Source organism: Danaus plexippus, chromosome 4 (genome assembly GCF_018135715.1).
Source record: "Danaus plexippus chromosome 4, MEX_DaPlex, whole genome shotgun sequence".
NCBI classification, from domain to species: Eukaryota; Metazoa; Arthropoda; class Insecta; order Lepidoptera; family Nymphalidae; genus Danaus; species Danaus plexippus.
Window position 1 is genome coordinate 4,039,559 of NC_083538.1, and position 23,754 is coordinate 4,063,312.

At 29.9% G+C, this 23,754-nt stretch overlaps 1 protein-coding gene across 2 annotated transcripts in view; it reads left to right on the top strand.

The window, feature by feature from the left end:
• Positions 1 to 6,476: 6,476 nt before the first annotated feature.
• The window catches only part of LOC116768442 (vesicular glutamate transporter 1), a 33,007-nt gene continuing 15,729 nt past the window's right edge, over positions 6,477 to 23,754 (top strand). The window contains exons 1-3 of one of the 2 annotated variants that reach the window (XM_032659169.2): positions 6,477 to 6,796; positions 15,481 to 15,649; positions 15,984 to 16,090. In XM_032659169.2, the coding sequence (XP_032515060.1) occupies positions 16,023 to 16,090 (68 nt within the window). In that variant the 5' untranslated portion in view covers positions 6,477 to 6,796; positions 15,481 to 15,649; positions 15,984 to 16,022. The remainder of the gene's footprint in view (positions 6,797 to 15,480; positions 15,650 to 15,983; positions 16,091 to 23,754) is intronic. The other variant, XM_032659170.2, reaches the window with a different exon arrangement.

Sequence of the window (23,754 nt, forward strand, 5' to 3'; positions counted from 1 at the left end):
AGAAATACCTGAACGATGTTTTTTTTTTGTTGAAATATAGCTCTCTAATGTAGTTTTGATGTTATCGAAGGAGCTGTAAAAGCGTCCAGTGTAGTTTTCTATAGAAATTAATGGTTCTGTGACCGCGTGACGAATTACCGGTGCATTTAACTAACGCCAGGGCAGAAAAGGTCCGCACTTTGATAATATAGTTTAGAATGTCACGTTATAACTTTATAGCGTCTAGCTTGGCGGTGTTATTGATGCAGGTTTTATAGAAATAAGAAACCACAGTACTTAAGATTATAATTCGTTCAACAAATAAGCCCACTGCTGAGCAAAGGCCTCTTCTCACATGGAGAAGGATAGAGCATAAATCACCACGCTTGCTTAAGACGGGTTGGCGATTTCAATCTTATAATTGGAAATTATAAGACCAGGTTTCCTCACTATGTTTTTCTTAGCCTTCGTCAGTGGTGTCTAAATACTCTTAAAAGTACATATGATTCGGGAAAGATCACATTGGGACTTGCCATGTTTCGAACCCGCGCCCTCACGTATGAGAGGCGGGTCTTTAACCTCCAGGCCACTATGACATAATATGTAACAGATACGAAAGATTATACACATTTTATAAGATACTTGTTACTCAAACAATACCTGATATTACAGTGATATAAAAATGACAGTAATAAAAAGTAAGATTCCGTTGATGTAATATATTTAATGAACTCCACTATTTCATAAAAAAATCAGTAATTTTTTTTTATATTATAAACTAAATTGTATCAATAAAAACAATATTGTTGTTATTATTAACATGCTTTATTCCAATTCTATTATTTTTAAATGTTTTGCATCTTGTCTTTCGAACGTAGCATCGCAATTTTAAAAATGTTTAACAACATACGAAAATATTCAATATTTTTTTAATATAACACACGTAATTAATTATTTGGGTAATGTATGTATTCATATTGCCGTTTGCATAAATTTTATCTTTCCCTCCAATCTTAAATGTAACTCGTAAATGAATTTTAAACACAGGGATTTATGTCCATTTGACACTGCTTTAAAATTGCACGTTTTTATTCCGGCATTTTTATTAGTTCCCATTTCCCTCTTTGTAACGGGACGCGTCTCTTCCTTGTAGACGAATTTATTTAAATTCTTAAAAGAATATTCCCTTTTGCGGGGCTACTTTGTTTTGCTGAGGAAATCTTAAGTGAGCCGGTTAGAATTTCTATCGTTTGTTATTGAAACTTGCTTATTCGTTTTGCATTCAAATAAGCTTATCTGTTTCTCGTTTTCTTTATACCGTTTTTCAAATTGAATTTAAAGCAGATAAGTAAGGTCTTGGTCTTAATTAAAATAGTCGTTGCGTCTCCGCTTCTCCTTAATTAAGTGCTAGTAGAGTTTAGTATGTACCCCTCCCTTGGGATAGGGATGACACCAGCCGCATAAAACATTTACGCCCCGAACCCGTTAATAGCCACAGTTTAGATACTATCTACATGTATCAATGTTAGGTTGAATAATAAATACATTTATATTGAGAAACTTTGATATTTGTCGCTTTTGAGCAATAACAAAATCCTTTCCAAGCTTTTGTCTCTATTAAATCACACATAAGAGGAATTAAATTCTGTTAAACCTTCCGAAGGATTATCCTAACATTAATATTCTAATAATCTAAATGTAGACATCAGTACAAACAATATCCCTGCAAATTAATCAAAGTTTGAAATTATTTCAATATTGATTTAACTCCAGTAAGTAGCGGGGCAGGATAGCCGTCCAAATATTTGTTGAAGGCAAACAGCAATATCGCTGTGCCTCCCGGCGAGCCCTGCTTCCGTATTTCAATCGCGCTCAATATGATAATGATGGTTACTGTAGTGATTGCTGATGCGTGCTTCAAACAGCTTTGTGTCGGATTTATTGCAATTTGCCCGGACTTCTAATGGGGCGCTGGGCAAATAGGAGCATTCACAACAGAATACTTACCAAGATGCCATTTATATTCTGTTTTCATATGAACTAAAATTTTATTAGTTGTTGTTAATTTTGAAATTAAAATTTTGAGACGTGATGTTAATTTTTGGACGTTGTAATGTATTTATATTTTGGACCGGTGACATACAGTGAAACAAAAAAATGTTTGTATGTATTTTGTAAGAATTTTGATTTGCTTTTTCTCTCTCATATTTTATCAATGAAATACAAAAATCGTAACAGCTAAAAATCTAAATTGAACAAGACAAATTTTGTTCTATATGTTTGTGGATAATTAAAACAAAAAACATAAATGCATAGAAAATAATTTGAGCATCATTGTTTGATTTCTAGAATAACCCGGGAATGTTTTCAAAAAATCCTTGCTGTTATTTGCGAAAATTATGATAGAACATTGTGACTAAACAGTCGAAAATGTAGAGTAATTTAAAACATTATTAATAATTGTTGATGTATCACAGTAATGGGTAACATTATACTATTGTCTTTCCTTTATTAATGATTTATCGAGTTAGTTATGTCTTGTTAACTTTAAACTTTACCTCCCTCCTCTTTGTTCCTAATTTTGTTTGAGAACTTAATAATGATCTTTATATTTGATTACACTCATTATGAAGCGTTGTATGCGTTCCTTTACGTTCTTATAAAGAAATACTACTAAATAGATACCTCAGTCCGACAGCTTTTGTATTTATTTTCTTTATAAAATATGTATCATTAATACACATTTGAATTTAGTATCAAGCTTAACATATCATATTTAACAATATATTTCCACGACCACTATTCTGTTAATTTTGAATGTAGTTAAATTGAGTAATGGTACAGGATTTTTAGTGCCCTTCTATCACTTCTGCTAACTTTATCTTTCTGACACACATTCTTATAGTCCTCAAGGTAACGTCACACCTGTAGCAGCTATTAGTCATTAGATGAATAGTCTCCCTCTATGTCACCTTTTTAAGTAAGATAATTTGGTCAGTCGAAGTGTAATTTGCACTTAAAACTTTATTCCACATATTTGGATTTACATAGTTCCTACTAAGCAAACTTTACTTGTGGCAGTGTCTGGGTATATTGAACTTTAAAACTCATAACCAGATTTTAAACGATTTATGTTTAATACATGTAAAGTTTTAAACCAATCTTTCTATATTTGTATTAAAGGTTTTATGCACAACGACGAGAGACAAGCTTCATGAGGGAAAAATGTAGAGAGCGGATAAGTTTACTGGATGATACTTAAGCTCGTTCAATATCAGGACCATCAAAGTTTCTCGACGGAACTTAGACGAGGGATAATGAAGACTTATGAGTCTAGCTGTCAGCTTACTTATAATTGTCATTTCGGTTATTAGAGACGCTCGTTACCGTCAAGACGTTGACACATTGATGTTGCAGCGTTTTTTAATTAGTCTCATCATTCATCCACGTTTCCGTTAAGGAGATTGCGAGTGGAATATACTTAACGTTGTAAAACTGGCCGCAAAAGTTTTGAGGCTTATAATGTAGCATATTTTTCACGTCTGGTACATTTAAAACCCCTTGAATGTCTTTATCGGGGCTTAATGTGTTGTACATCGTTCCGTTTGGACGAGCATGATTCATCACAGTCCCTGGTTTCAGTGGTTTTTATAGAGAAGTGCTGTGCTCAGTGACGCTTAAACGATAGAGGTAAAAGGATTTTTATTTTTCTAACCCCCATATACGATACGATTATTTATAGAATATAAAATATACTAACATGATCTGGAGATGTTATGTTATAATAAATATATAATATTTCTTTACGGATTGTAATAAGAATGCAATAAAACAAAAATGCGATACGTAACAAGACATTATTAAATTTTCAAAATAATTTTATGCACAAAAAATAATTGTTTATTTAAAATCATAATGAAAAAAGACACAATTTCTATAGTTTATTTAAAAACAAAAAAAAAATCTAGATCAAAATACTTACGTAGTTTACCCCCTTGGCTGTTAATCCGTGAAATCCGACATACACCACTAGCGTTCGGATACGTCGCGTCGTCGGATTACGGTGATTTCCCGCGGGAATCTGACCTAAAAGACACCTCCGCATTCACATTATTACTTTCATACAGATGTGGCGACTTGTGTAATTATTTACTATCTATACATATTTGACGTGTATTTAACCCTTGTCAGGCTGTGGTTAGCCCAAAATATCTAACCTACATGATTACTTCAATTTATTTTAAAACCATTTAAGTATTTAATAATTATAATTGATTTAAAAAGATAAAAACTTTATATAATAAATAAATGTAATCTATTTGTGTAATGTCATCTATGAATTTCTTAAATATGAAGGTTAATTGTAAAGTTTATTAGAAAAAACAAAAGTTATTTCAGATTATTATCCACAAGAAACATTAGAGTCATTTTCATAAAATACTTTCGTATGGAGTTGTGATTGTAAATTGTAATGTAAAGTTACATTTGTCACAAAGCATCGCAACCTAACAGGCGCTCGTAGAAAATATGTCCATCAGAATATTCATATATATGATCATCTACAACGACGAAAACAAAATGTCCTTCAACAATACATCAGGAGGCGACATCCTGCGGATGTCGCGTAACGAGGCTGTTGTTCCATCCCCTCAAACCCCACCCTTTGAGATTATTTTCGGTCATTCATTCGTTTTCAATGCCCTCCGTGATGAATACATATTAATACCGCCGCAGGTGATCTAAACTTTTGTAAAAGGTAAGTCACAAATATATCTGGTATCGTTAGTTGCGTAATTGGCTGTCTATTGGGATGTATGAATAAAATCATTATCAATACATCTTTTATATGCACATATCGATAAAGAAATAAAGTATGACTATAAATAAATATTAATTATTTATATAAAATTAGTTTTTGCTTTCAAATTTCATTCTTTGTATTTTTAAGTCCTATTTAGTATAAAACAATTTCTAAACATCTTCTAAATAAAGATTTTATTGAAGATTTAAGTCTAAGTATTTCTTTTACTTTAAAACAGTCTGCATTTTGGAGAGATTTTATATATTCAAGCCGATCAAATAGAGTGAGAGTAACGACTAGATACAACTAGGTCATTAGTTATCTTTTACCTGACAACAAAACAAATATAAAGATTTTCAGCATCGAGTTCAATATTTTACGTTCTGTTATTCCTTTGTGTTGTTTTTAAAGTGCATTGAAGTTTAAGTAAAAAAAAATCAATCAAGAGCTCAAGTTTTCATGAAATTCACATTATTTTTTAACATTTAACAATATATCTCCTTGTAAAAAATTTAAAAAAAAAACAAAATATGTGGGTGATAAATCAGAAAACAATTAAAATGGACATGAAAATATTTTTCCTCTCAGCAGGAAACATAAAAGGGTGCGCATCTTTCTAGAGGAAATTCTACTCCCCGACTCTAATTTTAATTATTGTCATGATTTACGAGTTTACAACAGAGCGACATATTTTGAATTAAAACAAAACATGTTTAAAATATTTAATAGCGTATAAGAATTCAGAAAAATACAAAATATAAGCCATTTAATATTCATACATCAATCATTACAAACAAAGATAATAAAATATTTTTTAATAGAAGCAGAAATTTGTTATACGGCCTTCGTGGTGACTTATAGCGTGTTACCAATAATTATGTGTCACTATAACTTTGCTTTATGGTTGGAATCCATTATGTGATCATTCCGAACGCTATCTTTTAATCGAAAAATTGGTACCAGCAAAATATTTTAACCAGTAATGTGTAATAACAATTAAGCCAAGCAAACGTGTACTGATAATTAATATTGCTGGCACATATTTCTTTTACTTTTTTAATTTTTTTGTTTTAAATCTAGATTACGAGTTTTTTTTTATAGTTCACGTAAAAGCGTTAAATAGTATTTATTATATTTTTTTTATAAGAATGGTTATTAAGCAATAAATATTATCAAATGAATTCGCAATCCAATTGTAGATATGTCATATTTGACAAATATAATATCCCTGGCTAGTCGGTAGCCATTTTGTTCCCTCCGTTCAGGACTATTTTATGGCGCAAAGCTCCTTATCTCTGTTTCCACCCGGTTGGTATTAACAAAGTAATATAGTAAAATCATTTAGGATATTATAAACGAAAGTTGGTTGACAAAAAATAAATTTAAGGATAATAGTGTATTTAAATTTCACTATAAGATATTTGTACTTTGACAAGATTTAATCTATTTACATAAAACGAATAACGATTGTGTTGCCTTCGAACGATTTTAAGTAACACTAACTGCGTATTTTATTATTAGTGATATGATATTTAATAATATCATACGTTATAATGTACTATTATATTTTGCACTTTGATAGAGCATAGTGTGGGGGGGATGGAAAACCGGGAGGAAAGCGGGGGAAAGCTTGGACGGGAGGGGAAGGGGGAGGTTGGATGTAAACACAAAGGTTGTGAAAAGCCGGCAGTCACGTGGCGCGTTCGCCGGGGGCGCATCACTCTTAAGGGCGATATCGCTTGAGCTGCAGCTTAATAGTGTTACAAGAAACACCAGGACTGTTGAAGTGTATACAATCCTTAAGAGTGATGTCCTCCGGAACAGAATACAGATAGTAGGTACGGGATACTATACTATTTAATTATGGAAATATTATAAGAATAGGATAAAAACCAATCTTAAGAATATCAGTTTTAAACATATCAATTTAAAACTATCATATCTAGGACATATTATAGTATAGTTGTAGGAGCTAATGTTATTCTCGTCTTCATACGAGAAGTTCTTGTTATCTTGGTAAGTGTTTATCATTATATTTGGACACTGCACCTTTTGAATGCATGTGCATGTTGCAGGTAATGTCTACTCTTAATTATCTTATAAAATGCACTTATTACCTTCAGTATTTTAAATTTCATTTGAAGATTGTTTCTAAGTTAAATAATAACAGTTATTTTATTAGTTTTTGTTGTCAAATATTTTGCGGTGTGTTTTAAATTTTAAAAAAATATGTAAAAGATCTTTTGGGATGCTTCTTAATAATTTAAAAATAATTCAATACGGACAAAACTTGTTTGTTTCTCTAATAAAAAAAGTATATATCTGCCTGCCAAAAAAATATAGATTGGTATACAGAGTGTTAGTAATGAATAAATGTAAAGTTATAGAAAACTTTTTAAATTACAACATTTCAAAGGCAATCGTTAGATATTTTTAAAACTTTGAAAGCAGATTTATTTATTAGGGTAGGGTAAAATTTATTCATGGTTCTATATATATATATTTGTTTCGTATTGCTTTTTTAAATAAAGTATTATTTCCGATAATAACGGCTAGAATAAAGGAAAGTTAGTTTTATACAAGTGATGTTTTTCAAAGTATTGAGGATTGGAACATTATTAATATATGTACATTTTTTTACTTTGATTTTTTAATAAATGTAAAACTTTGTTTCTTTTTACAAAGCTAAGTTATTTGTATGCAACTTTTGTGTTTACGCCTAAAGTAGTATCACTTTATGATACGTAATAACAATATTCATACAATATAAGATATTCGACAGAAATCATAGCTGTTATTATTATTTTTTAATAAATTAAAAAAATATAATTACCTGGAATAAAATAACACACGGCTCAGTGTCTTTGAATTATTATTCCAAATTAATTTGTTATAGAGCAAAGAGATTACATATTTTTTTATAGTTACAAGACAAAATTAAAAGAAATAAAAAGGTGTATATTTTGTCACAACATATTAAAGATGTTTGATACACGGAATGTATTATTGCTATTATGTTTATAATCAATATAAAAAGCTCTCAACAACCCTCGACTAAGCATCCGACTAATTCAATAAACCTCCCCAGATAGCTTGGACCAGTACACGTCAAAAGTTGTTTGCGTCCTAGCAAACTTAATAGAGTTATTAAATTCGGCTTTAATTTATTCAATTTGGGAGATTGCGAGAGACAATGAAGGGCGGAGCTCCACGCGGCCCGCCCGTCTCTACTCACCTGTAAATACATTACCGGAGTTATAGAGTGTGTTATGGAACGTTCTGAATTCCATTATGAATATGGCTTACCATTAATTGTTATTCAGATTATATAATCTATATCTATATCTCTATATAGATATATAGTTGTAGGAGTATGCTATGTTATGTCAGAATTATAGATATCAATCGGATAAATTGATTTTGTCGGACCTATTTTGTGGTATTGGGTTATAATAAATACTTTGTACGCGGTTATTATAATTTTCGGATAAATTAATAAGTATGGCATAGAGATGTATTGTAACGGACTAATTACATGTTAAAAATAAATATATTTCATGTTTATAAAAACAAAAATCCAGTATGCCTTTATTATGAGGAAAAACTATGTTAAAGATGATATAGATAAATATTTTTAATTTTAATTTTATTTATTATGGGAAACACAAGGCATATTACATCTCAGGGAATATTAAATAAGATACTAAATCAAAAGCCAACAAAGTTTCCATCACCTAAATATAAGGAAGTGAACATCTTACAAAATAAACTTAATTTAAATCAAGCGACAACAAAAACAAAGGAGATAATATAAATAATATCAAATAAAGTAGACATGTCGATTGTAAAGAATCTCTTAGCGGTTCATCGGTATCATGATCGTGATTTTATTCCGTCTTATAAACTGTGATCGTCCCCCAGGAGCGATCGGTCGGCAAACAGCGCTCCGTCGGTATTGCTACCTTCGCGGATTTAATATATTTGATACGAAACTAAAATAAACGTCGGTTATTGCTTCTGCAACCTTTATTTGTTTGCAGGCTATTCGAGTTCTGCAAGATTTTTTTATTTAAGCCACAGTCTAAACATAATTTACTACTCATTAGAATATATTTGCATAATCATGTGCGGGTATATTTTATACTGTTTTTAGATTACGTTCAGTAATTTGATTTTGACAGGTAAAAATTTAAAAATTAAAAGCAACTTATCACAACGGTGTTTTAATGTATAAAATAATCTGTTAAGAAAAAATCATATATTTTTTTACAATTTGGTTTGATTTGGTTGTTTTATTTATGAAATTAAATATTTTTCTTATAAAACTATGATTCTGGGATTTAAGGTTGCCATTTTTGTACATTTTTGCCGACGTTTCGATTACTTTTTAGTAACTGTCATCGAGGGCATATGAAATGAAAATATCTATACGCGCATTTGTTTTTTGGTTTCTAACATCGATTGCTTATATTCGTTTATTTTCTCAGCTCTGGATGTAGCAGAATCTACTAGCTGTGACAGAGTTGTTCAAACAAATTTAATTTATTTAAATGTTAACTTACGGCCGAAAATCTCAGACATCACTATTTTTAAATCATTTATGTATTTTTCTTCAAATTACTCTTGAATCAAAAGGATGACTTTTATTATCTCTTCTATTAATATCAGGAGTGACGTTCTGAAAAGATACATATAATATAGAATGAATTTTTAGAAAATACAATATACATATATTTGCAGAGCAATTAAGCAGAATATAGCCTGTGTCTAAAATCAATTACGTTTGTGTGCTAATATTAAAAGATATTAAAATCAGAGAACGTTACTAGTTGAGGGTTGCAATGTAATTTTTTTGATTTATTAATTTAGTCACGAAAGACAAATGTAAGAAATCCAATTCTCAGTTAGTAGATAATTCTCTATGGTTTTAATGAGAACGCGTTGTAAGCATTCGATTCTTGAATTATTCATTGTCATGAATGTATATTGTCATACAGTTAGTTATTTTGTATTTATATTTCTTCTAAAACTAATAAATTCAATATGAACGAAGCCATAAATTAAATAAAAAAAGATAATTACTTCAAAATTGACGTTCCTAACAAAGAATTGCCATATGAAATATATTTAATTATGGCTTAATTTGCTGACACTTGCTGGTAAATGTTAAACAGGGCGTGATATACCTCCGAATTCAATAAACTGCTTCCAACTTTCGGTTGAGTTAACAATTTTCTATATTAAAACCGAAGAGCGTTTGAGAACGACGGGTTGCTATGATACCTTGGAGGAGTTAATAAGTCTAAATAGCTGAGGGAGTGAGATAGGTGAATTTTGATTTATTGACGTGTGACAGAGAGGGAAGCTACCCCCCAGGTGGACGGCAATCGAGTGGAAAAAGGTGCTTTGTCAATTCAAAAAAAGTGTTGCCTGATTAAAACTAAATTTAATAACTTTTTTAATATCTTTTCATTATAATTTTTTGATAACATCAAATGTCATAACATTATATTTGGAATGCAAGAAATAGATATTTGCATGGTAGCAATTTTTAATTTTTTATATTTGATTTGATGCAAAGATATTTTGATTATACTTTTTCATTCCCTGTAGTTTGATCGTATTACAGATGATTTTATGGCTCAGTTACAGAAGCCATTAACAATTTTTAACAAATAATTCATTTTTAGGTATTTTTAAAATGTTTCAGAATAAGTAAACTAGATTACCGGTTCAGTAATTTAGAAGCGATAAAAATAAATTCAGGACCTATTTTCTAAATAAAAATATTCTTTTCTAATATATCTTGTGTTATTTATTCAGAATATTTGCTCACTTTAACCGCCTTTGTCTGTTGAACCACTTACACTCTCTTTTACTTTAGATGATGTAAAATTCAGTGATATTATTGATATTTAAGTACTATTTTATAAAGATGCAGAAGAATACCAAGCAGACAGAGCATTTACAGAATTAATAAATATCCTTCGAGGCCTAAAAAAACAATGAGTTTAAATTGCTACGTAGTATAAACATCAATATGTTTATAGTTTGCAAAAACATAGGTTGTATAATATTCCATTGTAAAATATCACAAATTATATTATATTTAAGGTATTTTGTTCAAGCTTTTAATCATTCTAGACCTCTTTATTATTAAATACGTTTTGTATGCTAAAAGTTGCTGAAAACCAAAAATGTCGCGTAACTGAATAATTTTGTTAACATTCCGACGCAACGCGGGACAAAATTCGAGGCCTACATTTTTGATACATTTCTTCATTTCTTATTATTTTTAGTTACGCTTAAAGATTTATATCGTATAATTTTATTATAAATATTTGTTTATAATACAATCTTTAATTGTAAATGTTAAAACGGTCGAAAGCTAGTATATCAATTAAAAAGATTTATAGATTTTTGTTAAAAAAAAATATATTTAAAAGATTCTTTAATATAAACTATTTTTATTGCCGTAACTAATACCTTTGATATTTTTTTATAATTTATTATTTATTTATTTTTTATCTATAGATATATAGAACTATGAATATTTTAATTAAAAAGGCTTTTTATTATATTCTTTGGAACTATCGTTATGACAAGTGAATTATCAAAATCGAAAAACAGCAAAATTCTTAATAGAAGTAAAACCTTTATTTTGTAATAATGGTTGTGCGGCTGACAATATATAGTATAATCATATCTGTGTATTTAAGAAAAGGTCGGTATATATACCAAAGCTATTCTTATTTATTCTTTAAATATACATATGAGCGGTAACTTAATTTATTTCCACCTAAGTAGAAGAACATTCACTATTGTTTGTTTATGTCTCAAAAACTATTCATCTCTACCAACATTGTCTATGGTTAACGACGTTAACAAATCTCTGCTTGTTGTGTCATATATTAGTATCATATAAATTATGTTAAGATCGAAGGGCATAAAGAGTTGTGGCTAGAACAATTTTTTTTAGAATAACTTCCTTTATCAGAATTCATATATAATAAGTACGTATTCAACCAATGCAACAACAGATCTTTAATACTATTTTAGCATTTAATGTTGGTAGTGTTCGAAATTTAAAGATTTTATGGTAAATTCAAAATGTACATTTTGAATTTATCACAGACTATAACGAGTATATTTTTTAGTTTATATTCTCGTCTGCAGTTATAAAATTTTTAAGAATAAAAAATCTCATTAAGCTATGGGAAAGTTGTCATAAACATTTTCATTTTGTTTTTTAATCTTAAAAATGTTATTGGTATACAAATTTATTTATTGCATTGAGCAACCAAAAATTAACACTGATTTCTTAAAAACTAACCTGTTTGGTCACAAATCAGGTTGTTCAAATGAATCTAAAGTTTAAAAATATAACGTCTCCCGTTTAACGGACATAAAATTACATTTTCCAAAGTCTAGTGCATAGTTTTCCATAACGCTGAAAATCCGTTCGCATTATAGAAAACCATGGTCTCAGAGCTTTCCCTTATAAGCACTGCTGGATTACTTCTCATTTCCTCTAGAATATCTTAACCATATTTGATCTCTATCAATTTGATTGCCTATATGAAACTCAAATAAATATTTTATAGGATATTGCTTTGTATGTATTGATATTTGGTTCCATTGAAGCACGTTACCGTGTTTTTTGCGATCCGCCTCTGTGAGATGGTTTCATAGATGCAGGTTTACAAAATATTTATTTTTGAATTTGCTATTTTTTTTTAATGAAATTAACTAAGATGGTTTTACTTATTTTATATTTTATTAAAAGGCCATTTTTTTTAGATTAGACTTTGTTAAATCAATATATAGCGATTTAATTTTTTTTTCATTAGTTTTGACAAAAAAAAATCTATTTAAACCTGTCAAAATTTTTATTCAAATGCTTATGAATTGTCTATAGATGTGTAACTTACCTTTACAATATAGATATTCATCTTATCACCCCCTTATAAAGTAGTCAGGGCCGATAAGCGCTGAATACGCTTTTTGAAAAGTGGGCGATCGTCGTTAAGTGCTTTGAAGGCCTCTTTAGCCACAGCAAAAGGCACTTTAACATGTATATATAGTACACACCTTTTAAAATGTTTCTTTAAAGTACGTTTACAAGTGCTTTAGTCTTTTTGGATGAACGTTGTATGCAGTAATCAAGGTCTGTTTCAAAAAATAACTATTTAAAATTTAAGGTATACATTTTCCTTCTTAACGAGGTTTTTTTGGTGGAACTATTTACTTCACAGTTTTCAATACCCGAGGTCAGATGAAACTATGATAGAATTGCGAAATTTTCTATTTTATTTTCAGAAAAAAAAAAATCTTTAGAGTACTTATATAAAAGAATTAATATTTATAGAACAAAATTTCAATTAACTTTTCGTTTGCAAAAATTTTGAAAGATATATTTGTTTTTTATCTTTAAGATGTTTATTTTTTTTATTATTTATTTTGCTCAATTACGCTTTTAGTTTTAAAAGAATTAAATTAAATAATTATTGTTTATATTATATCCTTAGTGACATTTTTACTTTTGCAATTTTAATACGAAATAAGTATAATTTAATATTTCAATATAAAGAATACAATATAATTAAAATTATTTAGTTTTTATTCCATAATAAAACAACTGAATGAATCGAATTCATTGCTCAAAATAATGTTTTTTTAATATTAACACAATTAACAATAGATTTAAAATATGTTTTGTAATCTAAATACTTCTTGTTATATCCCTACAACCTATACGTATATTATAATTCGGGGACATCAAATAAAGGTATCGCTTTCGCTAAAGTTTTAATAATTTAAATTTTATTCATAAAAAATACTAACTCAGCGTTTAACTAGATCGAGTTTATCCCTCGCTTACGTTTTGACTTATGTGAGAATTAATACAATCTAGAGGAGGGTTGTGGTTTGTGAAGCGAGTGCAGCCTAGGGATATATTATATTGTAAAATATATATCACGTATGTCTTAGGAATTCAAGTTACTGTCATCAGTTGAAATATAAGAAAAGAAGTAATGTATTTATATATATATAAAAAATACGAAGAACCTTTTTTTAAATCGCGAAATTAATAAAAAATTCTGTTCCTCATATTTCTCATCTCTTACCTAGTAGGAGAAACTTAGTATCTTGCAATCTGGCAGTGAAACGTCGACGAATATAAAAACGATATTTCGGTCATAGCTCATCAGAAATAATGGCTTTGCTTCCTTCATTCTGGTTGCTTCGTCAGAATTTCACAAATATAATTAATATTCCTCATCGAATACAGAAAAATTTATATATATATATCATTAAAGAGTTTTAAAATACTTAATAAAAAATATATAAAAGACAATATTATGTACAATTATTTGTGACGTATATACTCTTTAAAAAGATTTCATATATTTCGTATTTAATTATTCTGTTTGAATGTTCACACAAAGCGAGAGCGGGAACGGTCTGATGAGCAGATATTCGATTCGGATGCATTCAGCCGACTGTGACATGACATGGAGCTGGGAGTATTATAAATACTATTATATACATATATTAATAAAACCATAAATCCAATTTTTGTTTAAAATTATCTCTAAAACTCAACAGAAAACTATTTGAAGACTTTTTCAATATATTCGCTATATTTTTAAAGATATCTTTATTCTAAGTTACTGTTATTCATACGTGTTATTTCTAAAAAAATATATATAACTATGTTTTTTCTTCGACTTTATAAAAATCAAAATAATTAAATTACTAAAATTATAAAATTTAATAAATGTATAATTCAGTGTAAGTCTCAGTCTCAGTCTGAGTCTACCCTTCGTTCATAATCCATTAATATTTGACGTAAACGATGATATAGCCTCAAGTTCATTGAAGCGCGGAGACTTCATTTGTGGGATCCTCTGGCCGTGAAATGAAGTGAGGACCGCGGAGTCAGCGGTTTTGATGTACCAGGATTGTTCCGATGGATAATAATATATTCGGATTTTAAAGTTATATATCACTTGTAAATTCAAGAGTAGAGTAAGATAAAAGATTCAAAGGCAGTTTGTTTTACATTTAAATAAAAGATACTCGTTTTATAGTAGTTATATTTATAATGTTGTCTATGGTATGTTTGCATGAATTCTTTTGCATTCATTCTAATAGTTGAGAATTTAATAAAAAAATTATTAGTAATGCAACTTTTTTTTATTTGCATGAAACACTATCCATTATTCAGGGAATGTGTATATTTTTTATATCTTTAACAAAAATACACCTTTTGTAATATTTCTATATCGCATAGTTCATTAAATTTACGTAATCAACAAAAATGTTGAGAAACGCAGATAACAAAGAAAGTATATTTTCGTAACATCCTTTCTAACCATTAACGAAACTGCTATGAGAAAATTGAGTTACGGGGTATTATACTAATGATAGATATTGAGAAATAGGTAACAAATTAGGCGTTATAGATGAGACAAGAAAATCGTTTTAGATAGTAATATCGTTCAATATAACTTATACTTAACATACATATGTACTAGAGAATCCTAATGTCATTTTGTTTTGTCATGAAATAGTATTTAACGTTTTAGTCTCTCCCATATCTGAATATCAACATTAACTGGGTCGATACCAGCTCTATGTATTTTTGGTGTTACTGAAAATATTCTGAAACCTTACGAAACCACGCCCCGTTACAGTAAAACCAGCGATTGGAGGAAATACGTCTAGTTCCGTAAACGTAGCGGCCAATGGCGGTAAGGGCTACGCGCAGCCGTAGACAGCTCGTAGCTCGTTGCGGGGTGCTACGCGGGGTGCTACGCGATCGACAGACGCTACGACGGACCTGCTACGCCTAGGAACAGAAATGTAAGTAACATTTATTAATAATAATATATGAAATTACTTTTCATTTTACTCTTTGAACACTTTAATGAACTATGTTGTTGAAGTACTGAATATATAATTACAGCTATTTACTGATTTATATAGAAAACGAGTGTTACGTAACATCAGTAACAGTAGCTCACCTATGTTGGAAGACTAAAGAAAGAAGTACTGTTTAAGTATTTGTTAATTATATACGGGAATTCAATATTATAGTCCCATTGGGCTCCGATTTTAATGTGTAACCCACCACGCACAGACTAGTCTTTGTAGGTTAGAATAGTGCTATGATGTATTGACATTAATTTTGTTCCAGGTGTTAGTATAGTGATTACATGAAGAGCATCGCGTTACAATGCAGGGGTTGCAAGCTGCGAAGGAGAAGGCCTCTGGTTTGTTCGCCAACAAACCCCTTCTGTTCAAGTAAGTTTACCCATAAGGCCTTTCAGGTACAATTACAAACAAAAAATTTGACTACATTTAAAAAGAGCTAATGATTTTCACCATGAGCAGACCAAGGTAGAATAAAATCTATGAATGGCCAAAGGCTTAAAAAATATTATATATTTTAACAAATTTAGAACATTTAATAATATAGTCCTGAATAATCATTACGTAATATATTCAACTGCGTTTATTAAAAGTAATGGATGGGTTAAAATTTAATACAAAGAAGTATTCGCGTCGGACCTATGGACTAAATTGAAATGGGAATAGGGAAGCAAAAACTAACCTAAATATCTTTTGAAGACGAATATAAAACTTGGAAAGGAACTAAGGAATACTAAATACCAAATTAGGTAAAAAGAACCGTCGGACTCTAGTCACAAGGCTTAGTTTTGGTTGTAAATGTATTATATTATTCTTAATTTCAACAGGATAGAATATTAAATTGCCTTTGTCTATTTTAAAACTATTTTCAATGTGTCTTATAACTTTTTAAGTTTTACCTTTTGTCTGTTATATTTTTTGCTGACGTCATCAACTACTACGTTTCATCTTAAGGCATATTTATTCAAGTCAATTACTATACATTATTTAACAAAACTAACGTAAGTTGTTAAAATACCTTTGTGTCACGTTTTTATAGCAATCAGAATTATTTGAATATTTCTTTTTGATCATATATTTTCAAGTCATCGTCATCGTCAAAAAAATTCTCATAAAGTACCGAACAAACAATCCTTCTTGAGGTTATAACGATACGAATCGTATAAAAGCTGAAGAAGCAATATCGATTATGAAACAATAATATCTTATTTTATAAGCGAATGAATTAAATTATATCCGATTATTTTTAGGTGTTCTTATCTGTATATCTCGATGTTTTGACTTCAACTCATTAAAATCCACACTGCCAATGACTATGTGAATATTATCCACATACCACATTTTTTTCCCGTGCTTTAAGATATATTTCGTTTTTTTATGTTTATCAAATTATTTGAAACCAAAAATGTATTACGATAATCTTCTACAGAGTCTAGATATGTACTCGTAAGTCGAATTGAAAAATTAGGACAGGACAATGAGATTTTTTTATCATTTTAATTATATAAAATAGTAATAAATCTTGTTATTTGTTAATTTCTTTTTAAATAACTTTAATCTCCACAAATTTATATTTCAACAAATATATAATATACGTCACTAATTCTTTTTTTTTGTAATAAGATTCTTCTTTCAAGTCGAAATATACAAGAGTTCGTCTCTCAAAAATATATATACGTGTGTGTATTTTACACTAACTAGCCATTGTTGTACCACTGTTAACAGATTCCTGGATTTCAATCTTCAATGGCAGCAAAATTTAGCTAAATATCAGTACATAAGAAAATGTCCCTATTATATGTGAATTATTTCCAACTGCTTTGACTGGCTTAAAATTTTTTTTTCATCAAATCCCGCCTTAAAAGATAACTATACCAAATTTCAACTATTTATCAATCCAGTTACAATTCTAGTGGACATAAATCAAATGAATTTCAAACTTTAAAAATACAATACGTCATAAACGCGAAGAGGAAGCAATTTAGTTGGGCACTGCAAGTCGATCGTCAACAATATTGACATCGGATAATACATGTTGCTATATGAAGGGAGGAATCACGGACGAATAGAGAGCAGGGCTGTCCATGACAGGAACTTAAAATAATATTGAAAGGAATATTTAATAAAAGTTAATTTTAGAAACTATTTAATTATATATATAAATATATATTTATTTTTCATAATACTAGAGCCAGATATAAGTAATGTTAGCTCTTTTTCTTAGAAATTCACGCGCGCTGAATGTTGCAGCATCAGCTCAATATTGATTATCAATTAATTAAAGGTTTCTCATAATAATATCTTATTTAAAGGGATACAGTCTATATCAAATTCTGTCGATTTCTATTAATAGTACTTTTATAGTCACTAGTAATTACTGAAAACTTTAAAATTTGGAAGGTGTGTGTGTAGATGTGAACTTATCTCTGATGAGATATTTTTGTGATTGAATTATATTCATTCATCAATGTCTGAGACGTCAAATCTAATAAAATCTGGATGCTCAGCAATCGGCATTACCGAATGGAGTGTAAGCACTAATCCGATTTTCCCCTGATCGCATCCCTAGAACTGCTTTCTGCTGATAACATACGGACAGATCCGGATTTATCTCTTCATGCGGATTGTTTATTGTTTTATATTTGTTATTTTCAATATTATTTGTTATTTTGTATATAATATTGGTTCAGTGAAATTTTACATTTCAAGGTTTCGTTTTAAGAATAATGTATTTCGTTATGTTGTTGATAAACTCCTCGGTGTTATGCTGTGTTTAGAGAGTTCCCAAAAATTTTATGATTGGAAAATATTATTGAATATAATAAAGCTATAAAGAAATAATACTTAACTTCAAGTTTCTGGAAATATATTTTGAGAAAGATAATGGATACATGAAAATGTAAAAAATTTAATATTATTCTGGATCAATTTTAGACCGTAACAGAAAATCTTTTGTATTTTTTTTTCCGTTTTACGAAACCTTATTAAACACAAATATAATTCTAGTTTGATAATTTATTAACGGAACCAATGCATGTATTTTTTCTATATCTTGATTTAAGAGCAGAGCATAATGGATCTTTACTACTAGGTATATCTACGAACACAATACAAATTAACTACAAGTGTCAAATTGTAGTACTGATATATAATTGCAAAAAACTTTATTAAGTATTAATTTGTGATTCGTGTTTTTCATTCGGCAATTCAATGATTGTTGCATCCTTTACATCAATGATATGAAATAAATTAATTAGAAATATCATTTCTATCACCATTTGAAGGGTATTTTTTAAATATTTTCATATAAAAGTAATTCCTACAATTCATAAAATAAAATATTAAATCTCATATTTCAATATCGACATATATCAGCGCTCTACTGTTTTAAGCTCATAAATTGCCAGAGAGAAAGGGTAGCAGTTCATTATGTAGTCCGTTTAAATCACTAAGTCCTTAAAAGACATTAGTAGGCTTTGTATCGTTATCGGAGTACACAAAAGAGATTTTCAACGAACAGACAGGGGTGCTTCCCGTCAATTATGAGACTTAATATCTCACGGTATAAATATAAAGCTGTATCAGGGATTATTCTATGCTTGCAAATTCGTAGATTCATTTAAAGTATTTGAATGCGCTTTTGAGATTCGATAACGTCTGCATTCAGTCGGATTTATTTTGCCAGATATGGAATTCAAATAATTATATTCTACGGTCATAACTTTGATGTTATACTATGTTTTATAAGGAAATTTATGAAGAGGTTTTATATTTTTTCTTATTTCAAATTTTTATTAAAGAAAAAATATGAATATAAGTTTTAATTTTTTTTCTTTGTCGTTATGTAAACTCAAAGATCTATGTTTTTTTCGAACTAAAGTAGTTTATTTTTAATAATTCGAGTAATAACTTCTTTAAATCAAGAATTAAGAAAACTATATTTTAATCTCATTCAATCGGTTAGAGGAATTATCATTGAAAGAGTAATTTTTTCATATACATCGTCATCAGTTTTTCCTTAATTTTAGGGTAGACAGATTAATACGTACACAGCACTCACGATAATTGTTTCCGCCATTTGAATATTGCCGGCGACAATTAACGGATTGGTCCGGAGCCCGAGGCGAGTACAGCGGAGCCCTAAATTAATTGCTCTCTGCCACTTTGTTTTACTCCCTATACAAAACCTATAACGCTCTTGAACAAAAGGCAAAATTTTAAACAAAAATCGAAGTTCATTTCTCTTGTCTCTACTGTGTGGAGCTTTCAAGCAAGAACCTTCCTATAAGAATAATATAACTATATGATTTCAACAAATAAAATCGTCCATCAACTGTTGAATCTTGAGGTGTAAATAATATTTCCTCAATTTCGACCCCTCAACAAAGAAGCCGAATCACATCCTGTCATTAAGCGAAGTAAGACCGGATATTTGTTTATACTATATTTTCTTGGAAGTTATTTTTTTCGTCTTATTTCTTCTTCATTATCAAATAATAATATTATATCATATTTTCCTGTATTAAAATGTTATATTAATTATCATCTCTTTCTAAAGATACGTCACAATCAAACGGTTTGAATACATTGACTGTGATTCTGAGCGGCATTCGGTGTTACATTTCTCATTGATGGCTGTTGAATTTAGCCTGAGGTTGTTTATTAAATTTAACGAGCGTGCGGCGGTCCTTTTGTGGCGGGATGGCCAATTAGCCGAGCAGCTGAGGGGCATTACCGACTTACTAATAACTGTTAAAAGGATGTTAACTAATAGAAACAGAATAACACAAAATATTAAGCGAACATTAATGGACATATCCACTGAACACGCTTAAGCTAATTGAGAAAATTATTATGACAAACACTCAGCGTCTGTTTAAAATAAATGGCAATTGAATCTAAAAAAAATGTGTAAGATTCATCATGAAATATGAAGTTGAAGTATTCGTAAGTGACGGTCTAGACGTCTGCGGTGTAAAGTGTAACGAACGCCCTAAAAACATTGCGATAACAGATAAATTATGTTGGCAATTGTCATCCCGCGGGATCGATGAGTGGAGCCGCTGAGTCTGCCCGGCGGGACAGAGCGGCGCCCGGCGTCAGGGGGTCGCGCCTTAACACATTTATAACACACGAACGGTATAAGGAATATCGCTGAAATCGTACACAGGAGAAACGGTTCTGTATGATAAGACGAGATATGTATAAGAAGTAACATTTGCAAGCCTCATCGTTGTTTTAGATCGATGATTAAAAATGAAAGTAATCAGAATTCTGTAATGAAGTTCAATTTTGTTTTTGCTCGGTACGCTCACTAATTGTTGGATATAATGAGAATCCTCTAAAAGGACAGGATTTAATTTGCGGTGGACGGTGGGATGCAAAGAGGGCGGTGCTGTGCCGGATTAATTTCAACATCAAAGGAAAAACTGAAATTACACTCTCATTGATGTATGCATACATAAGTATTGATAATTTTTAATTCTACATTATGATCTATCCGTCGATGAAGGAAGCTCTCTTTTTTGAAAAAAGAAAATAGATTTTGTGAACTGGTTATATTTAATCATTGAAATTTTTGTCGGTGTAAAAGATTTATAATAATTTAGGAGAATTTATGAAGAATTATATTAAATAATACAAAATTATTCTATTTATAAAACTTTATGTGTGGGATGATATAAATAGGGATCTTTAAAGAATTTTGTAAAAGAATGGCATTTAGATTGCAAAGATCAAATCTTTATTCTAGTTCCATTCAATGTTCTTCCCTGATTTTTTAACTCTTAAGAATAATAAATATCCAATCATTAGTTAGTAGTTTGAACAAGTTATTGTTATTACTTTCACACTTATTTAAAGACATTTTGAGTAGATATTTGAAAAAAATATAACTTGATTTTATTTAGGTTTACAAATAAAAAAAATCATTGGTTACTTTTATATGTGTTACTATTTTATAAACCTTTGAATGAAAGAAAGAAAGCTTCAAGCTTAGGAAGTTTTAATTCATAATCCTTATTTTTATTACGTTCTGTAACAAGCTTCTTGAAAAATGTTCTTAAGAACCAATCGGCGTTATTGAATAGGAGAATAATTAAGATTACTTAGCACATACACAGACTTGACATGGTTTCAATAAATTTGTACTAACAAAGATTAAGTTATGGTTTTTATAATCGTATGAGGTGATTGTGAGACTTGAATATAACTTAGTCAATATTAGGAGGCTTGAAACTCAGTTAGAAGTTTTCCTGTAACGATGGCTTTAAAACAAGTAATGAATTTATTGCTTAAGTTTTGCATTGTTTCCAAATACTATACTGTATTTGTAATAATAACAAGGCAGAGTCATTTCTGATGCTTGATAAAATTTTTCGATTTCCAATAATTGATAAAGCTCTAAGAAAAGAAAATAACAATATAAGATAAACGATCAGCGAGTTGATCCAGTTGAGTTATCTTTTTTATTTGCTGTAATAAAAGCAGTGGGTTCCTCTCCGAGACTACGAAATGGGTGTCTGGCGCCATGTTGAAACAGACTTTCAGGCGCCTACCCAAAATTCCACAGAGTAGTCTGATACAGATGAAGCATATTTTTTTTTAATAAAGTATCCAGTGGCATTCAGATATAGGTTTTAGGGATTAGGTTTAGTTACATTTAGTCTGTGCTACTTCTACAAATATACATACATGTATGTATGTAGTGATAATCGATAGTGAAAAACACTCATATTCCAGATTTGTAATGTATTTTAAACGCTTTATTAATAAATACGTAATGTTGCTTTAAATTTCTACGTATTATCATACAGGGTTTAAGTGAAAAGCGGGTTTATAAGGATTCTGTATGCAGATTTAATACTTTTGCCTTACAGAGACAATTATCGATTAATTATTTGAGAAAGTTTTTGACAAATCCTCTCTATCCATTTAAAGAATTTAAAACAAAATGATAGTGCTAACATTACTATAAGTAAGTCATTATGATATATAATGTGATTATGATAAATGATATGATATGACTGTGACATAGTAAAACAATTATTATTTATATTAATAAAAGTATAACGTATCTTCGAATAACGAATCTGTGAGTAAATTAATCTGCAGTATAATAAATACGTCAGGCCTATTTCGTTAATCACGCCATCGCCACTAATGTTCCTCGTGTGCAAATATTTGAGTTCCAAGACTTATCGATCAGGAGGCAGATCATGACAGCTCCGCACTTCACTCCACTTCCACCGCGTTTCAAGCGCTTGTAAGCACACTGTGTATGCAATTCTCTTGTCTTTTAACACTTGGGGTGTATTAAGTTCGAATTTATATATACTGAAATTTTGATACGGAAAATTTGACGTATTTAAAATGAGAAAATGAGCTATTATGAAGATATGTATATGAATTGTATTTTAATCATCAATTTAGGTCAAGTATCGTTACGGAGGCTGCGAGACGATTGAATTTCCGGATCGTGACGACAAGGCGGCCCGGACGTCGCCGGAAATACCGCTAATGCATGTCAATTGTGCTCCTAACTTTATTACTAAAATATTCGCAGAATTACGTTACGTTTTACAAACATTTAAGGGGAAGTTCCAATTTGGGCAATTTTGTAAAACCGATGTGGAAAATTATAAAAAAAGCTCAACAGGAATTAAATGAAAACAATATTTGAAATAACTATTCATCTGAGTGTAAGTTTCAAAGCTTAATTTCGTTTAGTCTATGACAATATTCATAGATATCCGTGGCGTACTAATATTCTTGGAAGAGACATGTTAATTACGTCATTAGAATTTTACTTTCTCCGTCATGTCGCCCCCTAAGATTGGATTTTAGATAATGGCTGGGTAATCACGGCGGTGATTTATCACGCTCCCATATCTGCCTTCACTGTCCATTAAGCAATCAGTCCGCAACCCTTTGTTGTCAACGGGCCATCTACGACATAAGTTTATTTTGTTCGAACGGTAAAAACGTTTCTATTTTGACTTATTTAATTGCGACTACAATTGAACGCACTAACTGTA